General features: G+C 42.1%; 1 protein-coding gene across 1 annotated transcript in view; it reads left to right on the top strand.

The window, feature by feature from the left end:
* KNTC1 (kinetochore associated 1) overlaps positions 1-17,545 on the top strand; it is a 100,120-nt gene extending 82,575 nt beyond the window's left edge. Inside the window, exons 52-64 of the mRNA XM_010368364.2 lie at positions 305-351; positions 1,744-1,822; positions 4,358-4,476; positions 4,872-5,007; positions 6,549-6,644; positions 7,028-7,084; positions 10,160-10,214; positions 10,301-10,364; positions 11,599-11,728; positions 12,982-13,071; positions 13,891-14,036; positions 15,929-16,019; positions 17,352-17,545. Coding sequence (XP_010366666.1) covers positions 305-351; positions 1,744-1,822; positions 4,358-4,476; positions 4,872-5,007; positions 6,549-6,644; positions 7,028-7,084; positions 10,160-10,214; positions 10,301-10,364; positions 11,599-11,728; positions 12,982-13,071; positions 13,891-14,036; positions 15,929-16,019; positions 17,352-17,372 — 1,131 coding nt within the window. The 3' untranslated portion in view covers positions 17,373-17,545. The remainder of the gene's footprint in view (positions 1-304; positions 352-1,743; positions 1,823-4,357; positions 4,477-4,871; positions 5,008-6,548; positions 6,645-7,027; positions 7,085-10,159; positions 10,215-10,300; positions 10,365-11,598; positions 11,729-12,981; positions 13,072-13,890; positions 14,037-15,928; positions 16,020-17,351) is intronic.
* The last annotated feature ends 3,807 nt before the right edge of the window (positions 17,546-21,352 follow it).

Here is a 21,352-nt window from a genome sequence, read left to right as displayed (position 1 = left end):
CAAGGCACGTAAGCTCCAGGAGGACAGGAACATTTGCTTTATTTACTCAGGCAATCCATATACTTTGAATTGTGCCTATCATATAGTAAGTGCTCAGTGAATATTTGTTGAGTGAACAGATGTGAGTAGACCCATCATTCAAGCAGAAATCTTTTCATAGAAAAGTAATCATTAATGTTGTAATTTTTCTATGTAAACATAATCTTGTATATTAGGTTTTTTTTTATCTAATAGATTTTCAGAGAGATGTTTGTTTAGTCATAAACTTTTCGGTTTTTGACCTTTTTTTCCTACCTTTTCAAAGAAACTATCAGAATTATTTGAACTTCAAGAAGATGAAGCCCTACGAAGGTACTCTTTTCGTTTACTTATATTCACCTATATCATGATGCAAAATAGAAATTTTACCAGTACATTTTTCGGCAGTTGATTTTTTTAAAGGGCTTTCTTGATAAAACTCAGGTTAGAGTCTATGAGATGAATCAGTTCACTAATACATGGCTAGGAGTCTCTCCAGTGGAAAACATCAGAGCCAGCCAAGATCTAGTATTTCTGAACTCCTACGAGGGCGAGGGTTCCTAGCACACCTTTAACTGGAAGGTGCCTCTCAAGCAAAAGAAACCTCTTTCTTAGCTAGGACTTTGGCCCCAGACCTCTTTATGTTCTCTTACCATGCTAAACTGGATTGGTTCAGATATAGGCCACTAGATGCTTTTTGCTCTTCTAACCTGTGACTGAGACCTAGAAAGGTGCATTGATTTTATCTAATGTGCTAGGTAGGTCTGATTGGTCATGGCTTGTATTCTTCAGAAGACTCTTATGTGGGCCCAAGTCAGAATGAATGTGGCAATCCATTAATGATGCCTGGCACAGGCATGGATAAGGAAGCATGGTGGCTCACATGCCAGCCAGCTTTTTGTCTTTCTAGCCTAAACCAAAAGTAGGCCAAGTGGCCTGGGAGGCCCTGTGTCCAACCTCAGCCTTGGAGAGCTGATAGAAAAGACATGGAAAGACAACCCCAAGAAATGGATTTCTTCTGGTTTGGAGCAAGCAGAGATATCTTAACTACCCATACCATGTCCTCTTTCCCTCTGAACCCCCACCTTGGCCTCATTTAGTCTTTTAAGGGAAGGGCCACCTTTGTTCAAACAAGAGGTAGCTCCTGGTGTGTCTACCTGAACTAGCCACATGGAAAGTCTTGGAGGGAAACGATTTAAAGAGAGGAGAGTAAAAGGAAATCCCAAAAGGCTACTTAATGCAAAATTCATAACGTGCTCCTTTTTCTACTAAAAGCTCTGCCCCACCCCTCCTCCAGCCGGCCTGATTCATCCTCCCTTCCCAGAGATGGGCCAGCCTGCCCTGGGTCTGGAGGTTGAAATGGGCCGCTAACAAGGTCCTGCATACCAAACACAGAATTTCCCATGTGTAGCATTCAAGAGACTTTACAGCTACGGTTTGTATTAATTTCTTAAATAGAATTTAAGGACCAGAGATTGACTGGCTATTCTATAGATGAGGAGGCTGAAGCCTGGCATCTGTTGCATGTATTATCATCTTTAGCAATGAAAGAACTCGAGAAAAGATTAAGCATTCTTTAAAGGGGGAAGCACCAATGTCATTGACCCATTATCCTTCCGATCTGCCTTTGAATTGTTTAATGACCGTTCCATGGATGATAAGTCTGTTGTTTTGGTAATCCATCACTAAATTAAAAAATAACTGTAATTAAAAATTTTTTTCCAGAGTGCAGTATCTCCTCCAGTCTCGTCCAATTGATTATAGTTCAAGAATGCTGTTTGTATTTGCAACATCAACTACAACCGTAAGCTCTAGAAACTTAATCCAAACTCTTCGGTGCATCTCAGCTTAACATTTTTTCCTGTTTATTTACCATGCTTGATTGCATTAACAGATGATTCAGAGAATGCTCACATACATATGTATTCTAAGTCTGTCTAATCTCCTGAGCAAGCATTGTGTTTTGCACCATGCTCCGTTTAGTGCTGGCCTCCGCAACATCTGCTTAGCATGCTGAATGGTGCACCTACTGACAGTTTCCACTGGCTGTCTACCTTCACAGTGGTTAACTCCCTGGTCAGTCCACATTCCTGAAGCCAGGAGCCAAACAAACTGGCCACGAACAAGTCTCCACCATGGCCTAATCCAACTGCGTGCTCTGGTCAGACCACCCCTTCTGCCCACTAAATTCTAGCTAGATTGAACTTGCAATTTCCCCTAACGGCAACATGACCTGTAGCTTCAGGTTCTTGCCTGTAGAAATGTCCTCTGAGGCGGCCGGGCGCGGTGGCTCAAGCCTGTAATCCCAGCACTTTGGGAGGCCGAGGCGGGCGGATCACGAGGTCAGGAGATCGAGACTATCCTGGCTAACACGGTGAAACCCCGTCTCTACTAAAAAAATACAAAAAACTAGCCGGGCGAGGTGGCGGGCGCCTGTAGTCCCAGCTACTCGGGAGGCTGAGGCAGGAGAATGGCGTAAACCCGGGAGGCGGAGTTTGCAGTGAGCTGAGATCTGGCCACTGCACTCCAGCCTGGGTGACAGAGTGAGACTCCTTCTCAAAAAAAAAAAAAAAAAAAAAAAAAAAAAGAAATGTCCTCTGAGGCAACTGGAGCAGAGAGAGGAGAAGGGAGTGGAGCCAGTAGCAGGCAAATGATTCTCAGAGAAAAGGAAGAAAAGGAAGTCTGAGGTGCTGATTTTAAAGTCCCATGACAAAAAGGAAAAAGCCACCCCTTATTTTCTCTGCATGTAAAGACTTATGACCTAAAAATGGTATTCCATGAAAGGTGGCTAGTGCAGCTCACAGCTCAGCTGTGTCCATGCTTTTCCTTGCAGTCTGCCTTTTGTGTACTTCCCATTAATTAGTATTAGCATGTGTTCAAATGGGAATTCACATTAGTATGATATACAGTAATCCCTCCGTATCTGTGGGAGGACTGGTTCCAGGACCCCCAAGGATACCAAAATCTGAGGACGCTCAAGTCTTTTATATAAAATGTTGTCATATTTGCATGTCACCTACACACATCCTCCTATGTACCTTAAATCATCTCTAGGTTACTTATAACACAATGCCTGCAAATCACTTCATCCCCATGGATTCAGTGTAGTATTTGGCATGCAGCAAATTCATGTTTGGTTTTTAGAACTTTGTGGAATTTTTTTTTTTCTTGAATATTTTTGATACACTGTTGGTTGATACCATGAATACAGAACCCACAGAAACTGGGGACCAACTGTGGATCCAAAAGTTGAGGTTTAGTAAAATTAATTTTTACTGCTTCATCAAGAACATTTTTTTTTTTTTTTTTTTTGAGATGGAGTCTTGCTCTGTTGCCTAGGTCGGAGAGCAGTGGCACAATCTTGGCTCACCACAACCTCCGCCTCCTGGGTTCAAATGATTTTCTTGTCTCAGCCTCCTGAGTAGCTGGGATTACAGGCACATGCCACCACGCCTGTCTAATTTTTGTATTTTTAGTAGAGACAGGGTTTCACCATGTTGACCTGGCTGGTCTTGAACTCCTGACCTCAGGTGATCCACCCGCCTCGGACTCCCAAAGTACTGGGATTACAGGCGTGAGCCACTACACCCAGCCCATCAAGAATATTCTTAAGTGAAATTTGTCTTTGTTTTTTTGTTTGTTTTGTTTTGTTTTGTTTTGTTTTTTGAGACAGAGTCTCACTCTGTCGCCCAGGCTGGAGTAGTGCAACAGTGCGATCTCGGCTCACTGCAACCTCCGCTTCCGGGTTCAAGTGATTCTCCTGCCTCAGCCTCCTGAGTAGCTGGGATTACAGGCACGTGCCACCACACCTGGCTAAGTTTTGTATTTTTAGTAGGGATGGGGGTTTCACCATGTTGATCAGGCTGGTCTTAAACTCCTGACCTCATGATACACCCGTCTTGGCCTCCCAAAGTGCTGAAATTACAGGTGTGAACCACTGTGCCCGGCCATGTCTTTGGTTTTCAATACTGCCAGAGCATGCCTGTAAATACAAGGGCTACAACACCACTTGGGGGCCCTGCCTCCATTCTGCCTGCAATTTCACCCACCATTGCTTTTGCACAGTTAGTGCAAATATCAACACAGTGTAAAGGCAAATAACATCTTAGTGTCATGAAAACAGCTTTGACCCTTTCCCTCCTGAAGGACTCTCAGGAATGCTCCTCCAGGGGTCCATGGGCCACATGTTAAGAACCACTGTTACAATGCATTCCATAACTGTAGAGATTGACTTTACATTTTAAAATAATGACGTTGTTTTTGTTGCCTATGTTGAAACTTATTTACCCAGCTACAACGTGCAAGTGTTCAACTCTCCAAACCTCTTTTGGTTTTGCAGACATTAGGTATGCATCAGTTAACTTGGGCCCATAGAACTCGAGCTCTTCAGTGTCTCTTCTATTTGGCTGACAAGGAACCTATAGAATCACTCTTTAAAAAACCCATTGAAGAAGTGAAGTAAGTAGAAATGTTTAAATTGTGTTAATAAATAGGAAACAGATCATTTTTTGGAGCTGTACCTTTTAAGCCCTGAATTCAGAAGAGTGTAGTAGAGTAGCTGTGTGAATACAGTTCTGTTGCCTTGAATATCCTTGACCTTTTGGCAAACGGAAAATAGGGCTTTGAGAACATCTTGTTTCCATCGTTTCTTGGAGGCATTTAGAAACTGAATATTTTGTTTATCTTGTTCAAATTGATTTCTATCTAATGTTATTATATATTCAGGGAATATATTTAGAAGTCCAAAATGGACATTTAAAACAAACTGGCCTAATATTTCCATATGGTAGTTTTTATTTTAAATGTAAATGTGACCTATGAGAATGATTCTTAGAAACATTTCTGTTTTCCAGATCTTATCTGAAATGTATAACTTTTCTGGCATCATTTGAGACTTTGAATATCCCCATCACATACGAATTATTTTGCAACAGTCCTAAAGAAGGAATGATTAAGGGCCTGTGGAAAAACCACAGCCACGAGTCCATGGTAGGTACGCCTCACTGCCGCATTCCCAATTCCCTGCCCCTACTCAGAATCCTGAAAGAGAAAACCAGGAACAGTCTTTTTGGTTTTTTTTTTTGAGACGGAGTTTTGCGCTGTTGCCAAGGCTGGAGTATAGTGGCGTGATCTCAGCTCACTGCAGCCTCTGTCTCCTGGGTTCAAGCCTCAGCCTCCCAAGTAGATGGGATTATAGGCACCTGCCCACCACACCTGGCTAATTTTTGTGTTTTTAGTAGAGATGAGGTTTCACCATATTGGCCAGGCTGCTCTCAAACTCCTGATCTAAGGTGATCCACCCACCTGGGCGTCCCAAAATGCTGGGATTACAGGCGTGAGCCACTGCGCCCGACCGGAACAGTCTTTATCCCTGAACAACTCTACTGCTCTGAGACCTTTCTACTCTCCTGTCCCAGCGTGTGGATGGATAAGGCAATGTGGAAGGTCCTTTTACCTCTTTTGCCTTAAAGTCCACCAGTTAAAGTCATCCCTGCCAACCAGAGAGAGCACTTCTATAATCCCTTCCACGGCTTATCCTTATCTGTACAGGAAGAGGAGACTGTCCGGTAGAGAGAGGATATCGTTTATCTTCTTCTTAGTTGCCTATGGGAATTTAGCCTCTGAGGCAGTGGAGGCTGGGGTAGGAAGGTTTTTTGGTCCAACAGGCAAACTTTTTCAATAGAAGAAAGAAAGGGGGAGATGTCTGAGGTGGTGTCTTGAGTCCATGATAGCAAGAAAAAGAATCTCTTTTTTGTCATTTCTTTCATTAGAAAGATGGGGGCCTTCAATAGACATTCACAGATTAGAAGCACATTTTGTGGCTGGGTGCGGTGGCTCATGCCTGTAATCCCAATACTTTGGGAGGCCAAGGCGGGTGGATCACCTCAGGTCAGGAGTTCGAGACCAGCCTGGCCAACATGGTGAAACCCCGTCTCTACTAAAAATACAAAAATTAGCCAGGCGTGATGACGGCCACCTGTAATCCCAGCTGCTCAGGAAGCTAAGGCAGGAGAATTGCTTGAACCTGGGAGGTGGAGGTTGCGGCAAGCTAAGATCATGCCACTGCACTCCAGCCCGGGCGACAGAGCGAGACTCCGTCTCAAAAAAAAAAAAAAAAAAGGCAGCTTTTTTTTTTTTTTTTTTTTTGAGACGGAGTCTCGCTCTGTCGCCCGGGCTGGAGTGCAGTGGCCGGATCTCAGCTCGCTGCAAGCTCCGCCTCCCGGGTTTACGCCATTCTCCTGCCTCAGCCTCCCGAGTAGCTGGGACTACAGGCGCCCGCCGCCTCGCCCGGCTAGTTTTTTGTATTTTTTAGTAGAGACGGGGTTTCACAGTGTTAGCCAGGATGGTCTCGATCTCCTGACCTCGTGATCCGCCCGTCTCGGCCTCCCAAAGTGCTGGGATTACAGGCTTGAGCCACCGCGCCCGGCCAAAAGCAGCATATTTTGTATTAAGCTGCCCTACTTTTCCAAAGATGGCTTGATTTACTGGTTTGTTGGAGCAGCATGATTTTTTTCTTTTTTTCGCTTCAGGCAGTAAGATTGGTGACTGAGCTGTGTTTAGAATACAAAATCTATGACCTGCAGCTTTGGAATGGACTCTTGCAAAAGCTTCTGGGCTTCAATATGGTAAGTAAGACTCAATACCCTGGACTGAATATATCTGAAAGCTTTTGCACAGCATCCCCTAAACATTTTGGATTGATACTTGTTATGGAACAGATTTATGCTGAAAACACAGTCACTCTCACTGAGTTCATGCCAAACTTAAAGAACTTGGTGTTAGGCCAGAGAATGCAAAATCCAAAATGACATAAATTTCACTGGAAACAAATGGAAGGTTCCCTAGCCTTTTTTGATATTTATGAACTTGTAAGTGAACTTCTCTGGCAGTTATCATGGAAGATAAAGTTTTACCAGTACTTTTTCTGGAACTTTAAGATGCGATATTTCACATTGAAATTTTCCATTTTGGTGGTCTTTAGAACTTTTTTATTTTTAATATTTTACAGATTCCTTATCTAAGGAAAGTTTTAAAAGCCATTTCCAGTATCCATTCTTTATGGCAGGTATGTGGTTTTTTAAAATAAATTTTATTGAATTTAGTCTTTATACTTTCTGGCCTTGTGACTGCTGGGGACACTGGATTAAGCAGTCAGCTCCTTCGTAAAGAACAGAACTGAGCCAAGTACAGTGGCTCACTCCTCTAACTCCAAAGCTTTGGGAGGCCAAGGCGGAAGGATCACTTGAGCCCAGGAGTTTGAGGCTGCAGTGAGCCATGATTGCACCATCGCACTCCAGCTCCAGCCTGGGCAACAGAGCTAGATCCTTTCCCTAAAATAAAGGAAGAAGAAACAGAACTGATCAGTTGTAGGATGATTAAAGTTGTGCCTGGACCTGTTAATACTCAGCTCACATCACCTCCTGAAGATACCACTTTCCTGAGTTTTCCAGGCCTCACAAGTCACACCTTTATGCTCTCAAGACATTTTGGCTCCACTCTGACTTTTGTCACCATATAATTAATTTTCATTACATGTTGGGCTGCCCCTCACAGACTTTGAAGATCTTTCACATCAGATACCCTGGCTTGTTCATCTTTTCTACATTTCACATAAGTTGTGTACCCATATAAGCAAAATATATATTACGTAGAAATATATAATTTATTCTTTGTTTAATAAATTAGGACAATATAGAAATATGCTGAGTAAAACATGAAAATTCCCCCTTACTATTTCCCTTCATAATTATCTTCCTAAGGGAATGATTGCTTACAATGTCCTATGTATTCTAGAGATTTCCTGTTTTGTTTTGTTTTGTTTTGTTTTGTTTTGTTTTGTTTTGTTTTGTTTTGTTTGAGCCGGAGTCTCGCTCTGTCGCCCAGGCTGGAGTGCAGTGGCGCCATCTCAGCTCACTGCAAGCTCCACCTCCCGGGTTCATGCCATTCTCCTGCCTCAGCCTCCTGAGTAGCTGGGACTACAGGCGCCTGCCACCACGCCCAGCTAATTTTTTGTATTTTTAGTAGAGACGGTATTTCACCACGTTAGCCAATATGGTCTCTATCTCCTGACCTCGTGATCCACCTGCTTTGGCCTCCCAAAGTGCTGGGATTACAGGCATGAGCCAACATACCTGGCCGAGATTTCCTGTTTTACAGGCACGTGTGCGTGTGTGCATATCTACAGTGTATATATACATTTTTGCACACATAAATGCAATCACATTCTAAACAAAGTGTTGTTTTCACATAACAGTGGTCTCTGGAGATAGTTCCATATCAGCACTTGTAGATCTAATTGTTTTATTGAGATACAGTTCACATGTAAAATTTATCCTTTTAAAGTACACAATGAAGTAGTTTTTGGTATATGCACAAAGTTGTACGGCCTCACCATTATCTAATTCCAGAATATTTTCCTCATGCCAAAAAGAAAATTCATATCCATTAGCAATCATTCCCCATTCCCCACTCCCTCCAGCCCCCAGTGACCACTAATCTACTTTCTGTCCATGGATTTGCCTATTCTGGACATTTTGTATCAACAGAGTCCCACACTATGTGGGATTTCCTGTCTGGCTTCTTTCACTCAGCATCATGTTTTAAGGTTCATCCACATTGTAGCATGGATCAGAACTTCATTCCTCTTTTTTTTTTTGAGAAGGGGTCTGGCTCTGTCGCCCAGGCTGGAGTGCAGTGGCATGATCTCGGCTCACTACAAGCTCTGCCTCCTGGGTTCACGCCATTCTCCTGCCTCAGTCCCCAGCAGCTGGGACTACAGGTGCCCGCCACCACACCCAGCTCATTTTTTGTGTTTTTAGTAGAGACTGGGGTTTCACCGTGGACTTGATCTTCTGACCTTGTGATTCGCCCGCCTTGGCCTCCCAAAGTGCTGGGATTACAAGCATGAGCCATTGCGCCCACCCACTTCATTCCTCTTTTTTGCCAAATAATGTTCCATTGTTTATTGAACATATTTTCATTTCTCTTGAGTGTATACCTAGGAGTGGGCTTGTTGGGTCTTACAGTAACTCTGTGTTTAGCCTTTTGAGGTATTTTATTTTTAATGCTTGATTATTCTCCATAATATGTAGTAAAATATACCCGAAGTTATTTAACCACTCCTCTATTGATGGAAGTTTACGTTTTCTTTCCTCTTTTTTTCTTTGAATATATACAGATGGGGGTCTTGCCGTGTTGCCTAGGCTGGTCTTGCAACTCCTGAGCTCAAACAATCCTCCTGCCTTGGCCTCCCAAAGTACTGGGATTACAGGTGTGAGCCACCGCGCCTGGCCAGTGTTCTTTCCTTATTCACCTTCTTGAAATTCTTTCTCTTGTCCCCTTCCTCCTTTCCTGTGGCCCTGGCACATAACCGGCTAAGGATTAATTTTCTTTTCTGAGTTGGGTTCTGACTTTTTGCCAAATGGAACAATAATGAATCAGCCAGGATTGTATAATGAGATCCTGAAAGATACAGTTAATGAAGAACATTATGCTAGAACCTTAATCATCTCTAACAGGGAGATTATGATTTTAGTCATCTGGAATATAAACTATAAATGTACAGTTTTGTGACCATTTAACAGTGGCCTCTGGAGAGTGTTTCATATCAGCACATAGTGATCTATCTAATTTTTTTGTTGAGATACAATTCACTTGTAAAATTCATCCTTTTGAAAATATACAATCAAGTAGATTCTGGTAAATTCATAAAATTGTACAGCCATCACCATTATCTAATTTCAGAACAATTAGGCTGCAATTTAAAAAGAGTTCATAATATCTTTTTGGAGATGGAGTTTCGCTCTGTTGCCCAGGCTGGAGTGCAATGGTGTGATCTCAGCTCACTGCAACCTCCGCCTCCCAGGTTCAAGCGATTCTTGTGTCTCAGCCTCCCGAGTAGCTGGGATTACAAGTGTGCGCAACCATGCCTGGCTAATTTTTGTGTTTTTAGTAGAGACAGGGTTTTGCCATGTTGGCCAGGCTGGTTTCATACGCCTGACCTCAAGTGATTCACCTGCTTCAGCCTCTCAAAGTGCTGGGATTATAGGTGTGAGCCACTGCACCTGGCCTAGACTGCAAATTAAAGAGAGTTTGTAATATCCTTAACATGAATATCCCAAACGTGGACTTGTTTTCACAGGTTCCCTACTTCAGCAAAGCGTGGCAGCGTGTGATACAGATACCACTGCTTGCAGGTATTTCGCTCTCCTCTGAAACATTCACTACAGCATTTTATAGTTGAGTGTGTGTATATCATGGTTGGTTTTTTTTTTATCTTCAGCTTCTTGCCCTTTAAGTCCTGATCAGTTGTCAGATTGTTCTGAGAGTCTCATCGCTGTCCTCGAGTAAGTAAAATATTTGTTCTACCAAAAAAAGAAGTTTGTTGCTTATAAGATTCCTTTCTAATAGATATCTCTTATGAGTAATTCCTTTTTGTTAGGAAGTTAAGCATAACACTTGTTTTTGTTTTGTTTTGTTTTTTTGAGACAGAGTCTTGCTCTGTCACCCAGGCTGTAGTGCAATGGCGCAATCTCGGCTCGCTGCAACCTCCACCTCCCAGATTCAAGCGATTCTCCTGCCTCAGCCTCCTGAGTAGCTGGGATTACAGGCACGTGCCACCACGCCTGGCTGATTTTTGTATTTTTAGTAGAGACGGGATTTCCAAAGTGTTGGGATTACAGGCATGAGCTGTCCTGTGAGTAGCTGGGATTACAGGCACACACCACACACCACCACACCCGGCTAATTTTTGTAGTTTTAGTAGAGACGGCCTCCGAAATTGCTGGGATTACAGGTGTAAGCCACCGCACCCGGCAACACTTGTTTTTATACCAAAATATCTCGATTATTTTTACAATGTCTACGTCCCATGTGTTGTGCGACTAGTAAACTGAGCATTCTCTAAATTGAGTGCCTACTGTTTATATGAGCATAGAGTACTTTTGGTGACTACCCTAAATCATACAGCGTTGTCGCATAGATTTTGAGTCTTCTGGCTGGGTGCGGCGGCTCACACCTGTAACCCCAGCACTTTGGGAGTCTGAGGCGAGTGGATCACTTGAGGTCAGGAGTTTGAGATCAGCCTGACTAATATGGTGAAACCCCATCTCTACTAAAAATACAAAAATGAGCTGGGCATGGTGGTGCATGCCTGTAATCCCAGCTACTCAGGAAGCTGAGGAGGAGGAATCGCTTGAACCCGGGAGGTGTTGGTTGCAGTGAACTAAGATCACATCCAGCCTGGGTGACAGAGCTAGACTGTTTCTCAAAAAAAGAAAAAAAAAAGTTTTTGAGTCTTCTGAGAATTTAGAGGCCTGTCTTTAGGCATCTGTAGGCTTTCAGACATAATCATGGTATAGCAAACAGTAGTCCATGTTCCCGTGGGTAGATTCTTTTATTCCGTGTAGAATGCCATCAAAGACTCATGTTACTCATTCCTAAGCATATGTCATGCACCAGCACTTTAGTGTTTAAAATTATTGAAAGCCTGGACAGGTAGATGACTATGGAAAGCTAGAAAGGCCAATATAATCTAGTGAATCTGACAGATTATGAACTAATTAATGTGCTCTCTTGAAGATGTCCAGTCTCAGATGATCTTGACCTGATTGGAGTCGCCAGGCAATATATCCAGTTAGAACTTCCGGCTTTTGCATTAGCTTGTCTGATGCTCATGCCCCACTCAGAGAAAAGACACCAGCAAATTCAGGTATGGTGCACATGATTCCTCTGGGCTGCCAAGGAAATAGAAGGTCTCATCTTGCATGTCCCTTGCAAAAGGTCGCATTTTCGTTTCAGCAAACCCGTAAAGCACACATACATCAGATATGTGTGAAGCTTGTATGGGGACTTAGTGGGAGGTAAGACTCAAAGATAGATTAAAGTCCAGCTGAGAGATGTCTTACAAGGGGTTTGGGCCTTATTGTCTATCAGTGGGGAAACACGTGATTATTTTAGAACAGCAAACTGAAATGATGAAGGAAGTATTTTAGAAAGAATAACCCATTAACCCATGTAGACTTGGTCAGAGGAGAGGACAAGAAGGGAAACTCTTGGGGAGCTGTTGCATTTGAGTAGAATTCTACCCCACTTGATCTCTTCATATCAGCCTTGTGCATAGGCAGGGAAGGCATGAGGGTTAAGTACCCACGGTAGGGTCTGGTAATGAACTTGAACAAGATGAGAAGGCTACAAGGAAGGCAGCTGACTTAGCAATTGAATGTGGGAGATAAAAGAAGGGGAGAGTCAGATTTTATGTGTGGGTGCCCATCAGAGGGAGCCACTGGGGACAGAACTTTTAAAAATAACTCTCATTTCCTTTATAATAGAGAAGAAGTAGAACAAAGCATTTTGTAATATTTTACAGTTACCTGTTATCTTCCCTGTAGGTAGACATACCAGTAGATAGAGATCTACATAAATGAACATGCAAGCATTCATGCTTTTTTTTTTTTTTTTTAAGAGAGTCTCTGTCACCCAGGCTGGAGTGCAGTGGCGCAATCTCAGCTCACTGCAACCTGCCTCCCGGATTCAAGTGACTTCCAAGTAGCTGACATTACGGGCTCCCGCCACCACTCCCGGCTAACTTTTGTATTTTTAGTAGAGACAAAGTTTTGCCGTGTTAGCCAGGCAGGTCTCGAACTCCTGACCTGAGGCAATCCAGTGGCCTTGGCCTCCCAAAGTGTTGGGATTATAGGCATGAGCCACTGCGTCCAGCTGAATGTGCATATTTTTTATTTGTCATTTGGTCTATTAATTACATTTTTTAAAGCCACCTGTTCTTGTCTTTGATTTTTTCCCCTTTCCATCATTCGTACACTCATTCCTTGATGCCGTTCTGTGTTTCAGTATTTAAATATATTTATTTTGGCACTTAGAACGACAAAATACCTGATCAACAGCTCTTGCTGTTGGAATAAGTAATAACACTTTTCTATTAATTCTGCTTTGATTTTTCTCTAGAATTTTCTGGGTTCGTGTGACCCTCAGGTTATTTTAAAGCAATTGGAAGAGCATATGAACACAGGCCAGCTAGCAGGATTTTCACATCAAGTAAGAGGCGATTTCATTTCATTTTCCCAAACCAAGATTAAGCTGAAAACTGCTATGTCTAGCTGTTTATGTATAGAATTATTTTGCTTCTATTAAAACCTCAGTAAATTTTTTTTTTTTTTTTTTTTTTTTTTTTTTTTTTTTTTTTTTTTTTTTTTTTTTTTTTTTTTTTATTTTTTTTTTTTTTTTGAGGCGGAGTCTCGCTCTGTCGCCCGGACTGGAGTGCAGTGGCCAGATCTCAGCTCACTGCAAGCTCCGCCTCCCGAGTTTACGCCATTCTCCTGCCTCAGCCTCCCGAGTAGCTGGGACTACAGGCGCCCGCCACTTCGCCCGGCTAGTTTTTGTATTTTTAGTAGAGACGGGGTTTCACCGTGTTAGCCAGGATGGTCTCGATCTCCTGACCTGGTGATCCGCCCGTCTCGGCCTCCCAAAGTGCTGGGATTACAGGCTTGAGCCACCGCGCCCGGCCGTCAGTAAATTTTTTAAAAGGCAGGGACCCTGAGGGTCTTGTTGACTGCTGTGCTCCATGGAAAATTTGTAGCCTTAAGTGCTTTTAATTGAAAACAGATCTTCTTCCTCATAAAAAGTCTCAAAGCGCAAAACAACAATTACTTTATTTATTGACTGATGCTGACAGGCCTCCTTTCCCTTTTTACCCCCTCAAAAAGGAGGCGCAGTCATAATGCAGTGCTAATTGGACTTCTGATTGTAACAGTGTTTTGATATTGAATAAAGGCTTGATACCTGTCATTCTATAGATTAGAAGTCTGATTCTAATAGATGAGAAGTCTGATCTTAATGATACGTGTCATTCTATAGATTAGAAGTCTGATTCTGAATAGTATCATCAGTAAGAAGGAGTTTGGGATTTTGGCAAAGACCAAATACTTTCAAATGTTGAAGATGCATGTGATGAATACCAACAATATCACTGAACTAGTAAACTATTTGGCAAATGACTTAAGGTAAGTTTATTTTCAAAAAGCAACTTACTGTGGAATTTCCTTAAAATCTATCTTTGTAAGCTGGGCGTGGACATAGAGAAACCGTGTCTCTACTAAAAATACAAAATTAGCTGGGCATGGTGGCGCATGCCTGTAATCCCAGCCACTCGGGAGGCTAAAGCAGGAGAATCACTTGAACCCTGGAGGCAGAGGTTGCAGTGAGCCGAGATCACGCCATTGCACTCTAGCCTGGGCAAGAAGAGTGAAACTCCGCTTCAAAAAAAAAAAAAATCTATCTTTATGTTGGAGGAAAATGTCAACTGTAGAGCTATTTGGTTGTAATTAAAAGCTCAAAATATTATATCTCTCATTACTGCACATATCCAAAAGTTAATCATTTAATAACCCAATTTCTTGGAACGTGACCTTAGAATCTGACAATTAAACAGGTCATCTGAATCCCCAAATCAAATGTCTCATAGCCCTGTTCTAAATCCTGCAATTACAACTTTATGTCTTAGATACTTGCTCAGAACATTAATGACTTTATGTAACATCATTTTTGTTAAACTTGGTTATCTAATTTTCTAGCACCCACAAGTTTAGAAACAATAATCTTCTTGGGATAGAGCTGGGGGTGGATATGGAAACTGAATGGGAGAAGGAAGAAATGGGCTGACGCTAAAGAAAGGGAAGTTCAAGACTGCAGTACACACCATATCCATCCCTGCATGTGGTCTAGCTGTGCTGGCGCTTGAGAGGTCGGTCTTTCTTGTTTCCACTCCATGGATTTCCATCTGCTTGTTTATCTCTTGTGATCCAGCCATAATTAGATATTGTCATTTTTGAGCAAGTATTTTTTGAGTTATAATTGATACATAGAATAAGCTGGACATATTTGAAGTCTGCAGTTTAGTAAATTTTGACATGTGTATACCTATGAAGCCATCACCACAATCAAGAGAGTGAACATACTATCTCCAAAAGTTTCCTCATGCCCTCTGTGAAGCTGATTACATGAGTTAGGTCATTCTTGTGACACCCAAATACATCAGAACGGCCCGGGGAAAAGCACTCAGAGTACAAAACATGGCTCCAAAAACGTAATTCTGGCCGGGCGCAGTGGCATAAGCCTGTAATCCCAGCACTTTGGGAGGCCAAGGCGGGTGGATCACCTGAGGTTAGAAGTTCAAGACTAACCTGGCCAACATGATGAAACTTGTCTCTACTAAAAATACAAAAAGTTAGCCGAGTGTGGTGGCGCATGCCTGTAATCCCAGTTGCTCAGGAGGCTGAGGCAGGAGAATCACTTGAACCCAGGAGGTGGAGGTTGCAGTGAGCAGAGATCGCACCATTGTACTCCAGCCTGTGCAACAAAGTGAAACTCCGTCTCACACACACACAAAAAAAGAACAATACGTAACATGTCTCTTTTTCATAAAATCTCTAACCTTCTCTTTGTTTCTTTGGACAATCCAGAGACTACCCAGTCTATGTATATGCCCCAAATTGGAATTCTTTTTTCCCAAATAAAACATAAAATTTAGAGATTGGTCTTTACTTTTAATTTTGACTTCAATGCCTCTTTTTCTTTTCTTTTTGAGATAGGGTCTTGCTTTGTCAGTCAGACTGGAGTGCAGTGGCACAAACATGGCTCACTGCTGCCTCAACCTCCTGGGTTCAAGCAGTCCTCCTACCTCAGCCTCCAGAGTAGCTGGGACTACAAGTGTGCGACACCGTACCTGGCTAATTTTATATTTTTTTGTAGAGACAGGGCTTTGCCATGTTGCCCAGGCTGGTCTCCAACTCCTGGACCCAAGCCATCTGCACATCTTGGCTTCCCTGAGTGCCAGGATTATAGGTACAAGGCACTGTGCCTGGCCTAACACTTCTTTTTCTTTTTGATTTTGCAGTTTAGATGAAGCTTCAGTCTTGATAACTGAATATTCAAAGCACTGCGGGAAACCTGTGCCTTCAGAAGCCGCTCCCTGTGAAATTCTGAAGGTAAAGCTGATGGAGAGTTCTTAGGTTCTAACTTGACATTGTTTATATTCCTAGGGCCTTAAAATTGACCAACCTTTTCTAGTGTTCTGGAGATAAATGTATTTTTATGTGTAACTGTAATTTTTATATTTTACTTTGTGTGCTCTAAACTAGAAATCAAGAGGCCACAGTTCTAATCTCAGCCCTGCCACTGGGCAGCAAAGCCTAGTGTGGGCTTAGTCTTCAGATCTGGACCCCATGGTCTCTCAGGTGCTTTCCAGCATTACCATTCTTCATAAGGTGGTGTTTTTAATATTGAAGCAGGTGAAAAACTGAATTCTAAAGGTGTTGATTACTGTCATGCTTGGGTATTAATTGCTTTTTAAATTAATTATTATTCTTTAATTATCTAAAACGTATGTTCACTGCAGAAAAAAAAGAAGTATGACTAGGCACGGTGGCTCACACATGTAATCCCAGCACTTTGGGAGGCTGAGGCGGGCAGATTACCTGAGGCCAGGAGTTCAACACCAGCCTGGCCAACATGGTGAAACCCCGTCTCTACTAAAAATACAAAAATTAGCGAGGCGTGGTAGCACATGCCGGTAATCCCAGCTACTCGGGAGACTGAGGCAGGAGAATTGCTTGAGTCCGGGAGACGGTGGTTACAGTGAGCCGTGGTCGTGCCACTGCACCCCAGCCTAGCCGACAAGAGCAAAACTCATCTCAAGAAAAAAAAAGAAAAAAGAAAAGAAAAAGGAGAAATATGAAGGAGCCAAAAAAAAAAAAAAAAACTAAACTGATCTCCAAAATCTCACTACCCAGAGAGGATCACTGTTAACATTTTGCTGTACATTCTTCCAAATTTTTTGTATATAAAATGTACACATAATTTATTTTTACTCCTATTTTGAACTTAAGTACCAGGTAAAATTTTTACTTTGATCATATTTTGGCAGCTTTATTTTTTATTTGCTATTTTTCAGATTGGAATATTTTGGTAGCTTTAGTAAACCTAGGTATAGAGGCTTTTTTCTTTCTTTGGTCCAGATCAGGCATATTAGAGTAAGCCCGCATTTTGTTACCTCCGATTAATAACTTAAAGGGTTTACCTCCAGTTGGTTGTGCTCAATGGCATAAGATTACTTTTTTTTCCAGAAAGGGAGAGTACTGATTCGAGAGACGAATTTGTGGTCTTTAAAATCTGTTTCTCTCATCTAAAATGCCAAATAGTTTTATGTATAGATTTGTATCATTTCACTTAAGTCTTAAGTTCTGTAGTTTATTTGACCATTTTCAATTTGAAAAACTAAGTGACTTATAAAAATCACTTCTGTGTTTCTTCCCATTTAGATGTTTCTTAGTGGGTTATAGTAAATCATTGAACCTTTTCTTCAAGAAGGACAAGAATTTTGGAATCTGCTATTAATGGACCATATTTATTACAGTTTTTAAATTGTAGAATCTCTGTATTATAGCTATTTGTCTTAACATTACCCCACATGTAATAAATAAAACACTTAATATGAGCATAATTGCTCCATAAAGAACTCATGTCCTGAATTAATAAGTCTTTTCATTGCCAGTTACTTCTGCAATTTATAGAGACTATCAACTTTTTGCACCGTATATGAAGGAAACAAAGTGCAAAAATAGCTCTCTCCCTCAAGAAAATTGAGTGCTTGTAGCCTATATCTTCCATATAAAAAAGTAATATCAGTCTTTTTAGTGTTATTCTAAGAAAACATTGGTATAATTTTAGTGGCAGAGTCAGTAGCCAGTCAGAAAAATAACAGCCACTCTAGATAGGCCAAGCAGAGAAGAATTTCATGCCTGGGGATTGGCTATAAAGTTCTTCAAAAGACTGAAAGAACAGAAGGGAGGTAGAAGGGGGAGCCAGACAAAGGGGAAGGAGGACTTCGCAGCCACAGATCAGGAGCTGCTTCTGCCCCTGGCTTGGAGTCCCGAGCCCACATTTGCCACTGAGTTGTCGGAGCTGCTGCGGCCACTGCAGTGCTCAGAAGCCCAGGAGTCTCTTCACCAGTGCTGCTGACAACTTGCACTGCCGCTGCCCAAGCTGCCAAGCCCACCACCAAAAGAAGAAACATTGCTGCACTTTCTTCAAGCTTCTAATTCTTATACCAGTGCCAAGAAATAGCAAAACCAAACTGGAAGCCACCTGGCTAGAAGTCTGGGAGGAGTGGTCTGCAGCTGTAAACGCCCAGCACTGCAGCCAGTGGCCTAGAAAGGCATGAGGAGCAAAAAGCCAGCGCATGGAAGTGTTAATTACACCTGTTATTTTGCCTTTGTAGTCTTTTGCCATACTTGTGAATAAATTAAGTTAATTTGATATTACTGGAATTAGTTTGCCTTTCTTTTGCCAGTTGAAAAAAAATATTTCTAAAAAACTCAGTGAAACATGATTAAACACAGGTTTCGAAGTAAAATAAGTCTGGATTTGAGTTCTGGTTCTGTCACTTACTAGCTGTGTGGGCATGAACAAGTTATTTAATTTCCCACAGAAAGAAACAGGATGGTCTTGCTCTGTCACCCAGGCTGGAGTGCAGTGTTATGACCATAGCTCACTGCAACCCTGAATCCCTGTGCTTAAGGGATCCTCCCGTTTCAGCCTCCTGAGTATCTGGGGCTACAGGCACACACCACCATGCCTTCCTGATTTTTGATTTTTTTTGTAGAGACAAGGTCTTTTTTTCTTGCCCAGGCTGGTCTTGAACTCTAGGCCTCAAGTAATCCTCCCACCTTGGCCTCCCTAAGTGCTGGTATAACAGGCATGAGCCACCTAGCCTGGCCCAATTTCTCACCATCTTAATTTCCTTAAACTGAGGGCAGTAAAAGTACCTTCTAGTGGCAGGAGGTTTGAATCAGTTCTTATAAAGCATCTAGACCAGGTATTGTGCCTCACACCTATAATCCCAGCACTTTGGGAGGCCATGGTGGGCAGATCATGAGGTCTGGAGATCGAGACCATCCTGGCTAACATGGTGAAACCCCATCTCTCCTAAAAATACAAAAAATTAGCCAGGCGTGGTGGCTCATGCCTGTAATCCCAGCTTCTCAAGGGGCTGAGGTGGAAGAATCACTTGAACCCAGGAGGCAGAGGTTGCAGTGAGCAGAGATCATGACACTGCACTCCAGCCTAGGTGACAGGGCAAGACTCTATCTTAAGAAAAAAAATGCATCTAGCAATCTAGCACAGTACCCCTGAGTGCCAAAAATGCTAGTTATTTTGATTATATAGGCTTCTGTTTAGCTAATTGCAAGTTTTAAAATTTTGCTAGTTATTTTGATTATATAGGCTTCTGTTTAGCTAATTGCAAGTTTTAAAATTGCAGTTTCAATAATAAAATTATTTTATACTTTGAAGGTGTTACAACAAATGTTTCTCAACAATAAAATGTTTAAAAATGCAAATAATTTGCAATATTTTAATGACATTTGACCTATATTTAAAACATAGTCCAATAACTATTTACATAGGTCTTAGACTTCTCCTAAAGATCATATCATAACAAATAAGAATGGTTGGGCTGGCCGGGCATGGTGGCTCACTCCTGTAATCCCAACACTTTGGGATTACCTGAGGTCAGGAGTTCAAGACCAGTCTGGCCAACATGGTGAAACCCCGTCTCTACTAAAAATACAAAAAATAGCCGGGTGTGGTGGTGGGCACCTGTAATCCCAGTCACTTGGGAGGCTGAGGCAGGAGAATCACTTGAACCCAGGAGGTGGATGCTTCAGTGAGCCGAGATCAAGCCATTGCACTCTATCCTAGGCAACAGAGTGAGACTCCATCTCAAAAAAAAAAAAAAAAAAAAAAAAATAGCTGGGCTGGGCATGGTGGCTCATAACTGTAATCCCAGCACTTAGGGAGGACTAAGCTAGTGGACTGTTTAAGCCCAGGAGTTTGAGAGCAGACTGGGCAACATAGTGAAACCTTGTCTCTACTAAAAACTAAAAAAAAAAAAGAAATTGACCAGGCATGGTGGTGTGCACCTGAAGTCACAGCTACTTGGGAGGCTGAAGTGGGAGGATCGCTTGAGGCCAGGAGGCAGAGATTTCAGTGAGCCAAGATTGTTCCACTGCACTCCAGCCTGAGTGACAGTGAAACCCTATCTCGAAAGAAAAATAATAATAATAATGCAAATAAATACACCATAGAAAAAAATACAAAGGACTTTTTTCCTCCCCACTGGAGATACGGTCTTGCTCTGTCACCTAGGCTGGAGTGCAGTGAAACAATCATAGCTCACTGCAGCCTCAAACTCCTAAGCTCAAGCAATCCTGTTGTCTCAGCCTCTTGAGTAGCTGGGACCATACAGGTGCATGTCACCACACTCAGCCAATTTTTTTTATTTTTATTTTTTGTATGGGTAGGATTGTGATATGCTGCCCAGGCTGGTCTCAAACTCCTGGCCTCAGGCGATCTTCCTGAGTTGCTGGGATTAGAGATGTGAACCACTGTGCATGACCCAAAGGGCTTTGGAACATGTGAAAAGAAATTAAACCTCCTTAATGCTAATAAAAATGCAAATTAAAGCTACTCAGATTCAATTTTTTACTTGTCAGAATGGCAAAAATTAAAGTTTGATAACTGTGGACAAAATTACCAGAACATTTATTCTCATATCTTGGTGGGAATTGAAATTTGTATAAGTTCTTTGGAGGACAATTTGACAATCTTTTCAAAATTACAAATATGCTTACCTTTTGACCCAACTATTCCACTTCTAGGAACACACACTTGTAAATGATTCACCATGCCATTATTCCTAGAGGAAAAGATTGGAAATAACCAAAGTACTCATCAGGAGGGGAATGCAGGCCTGGCATGATGGCTCATACCTGATACCCTAGGACTTTGGGAGGCCAGGGTGAAAGGATCACTTGAGGCCAGGAGTTTGAAACCAGTCTGGACAACATAATAAGACCTCATCTCTACAAAGAAAAAAATGTTTTTAAAGAAGCAAGTGGGCTAACTGCATGTGGCCATATACAGAATAAGGAAGTACTCAGTCCTTCTGTACAACAGTTTCTGGACAGACAGGGATCCTTTATTAGCCCCCCTAAAATGTGTTGGAAGACAAAATTTAAATAATGGAAGTACCTTCCTTGATTAATTTAATGGAGACGGGGTCTAACTATGTTGCCCAAGCTGGCCTTGAACTCCTGAGCTCAAGCAGTCCTCCCAGCTCAGCCTCCTGAGTAGCTGTCTATGATTTTATTTTTATTTATTTACATATTATGTATTTATTTATTTATTTTTGAGACAATCTCCTTCACCCAAGCTGGAGTACAGTGGCAAAATCTCAGCTCACTGCAACCTCCGCCTTCCG

Source organism: Rhinopithecus roxellana, chromosome 10 (assembly GCF_007565055.1).
Source record: "Rhinopithecus roxellana isolate Shanxi Qingling chromosome 10, ASM756505v1, whole genome shotgun sequence".
Lineage (NCBI taxonomy): Eukaryota > Metazoa > Chordata > Mammalia > Primates > Cercopithecidae > Rhinopithecus > Rhinopithecus roxellana.
This window is presented reverse-complemented; position numbering and strand designations above follow the sequence as displayed.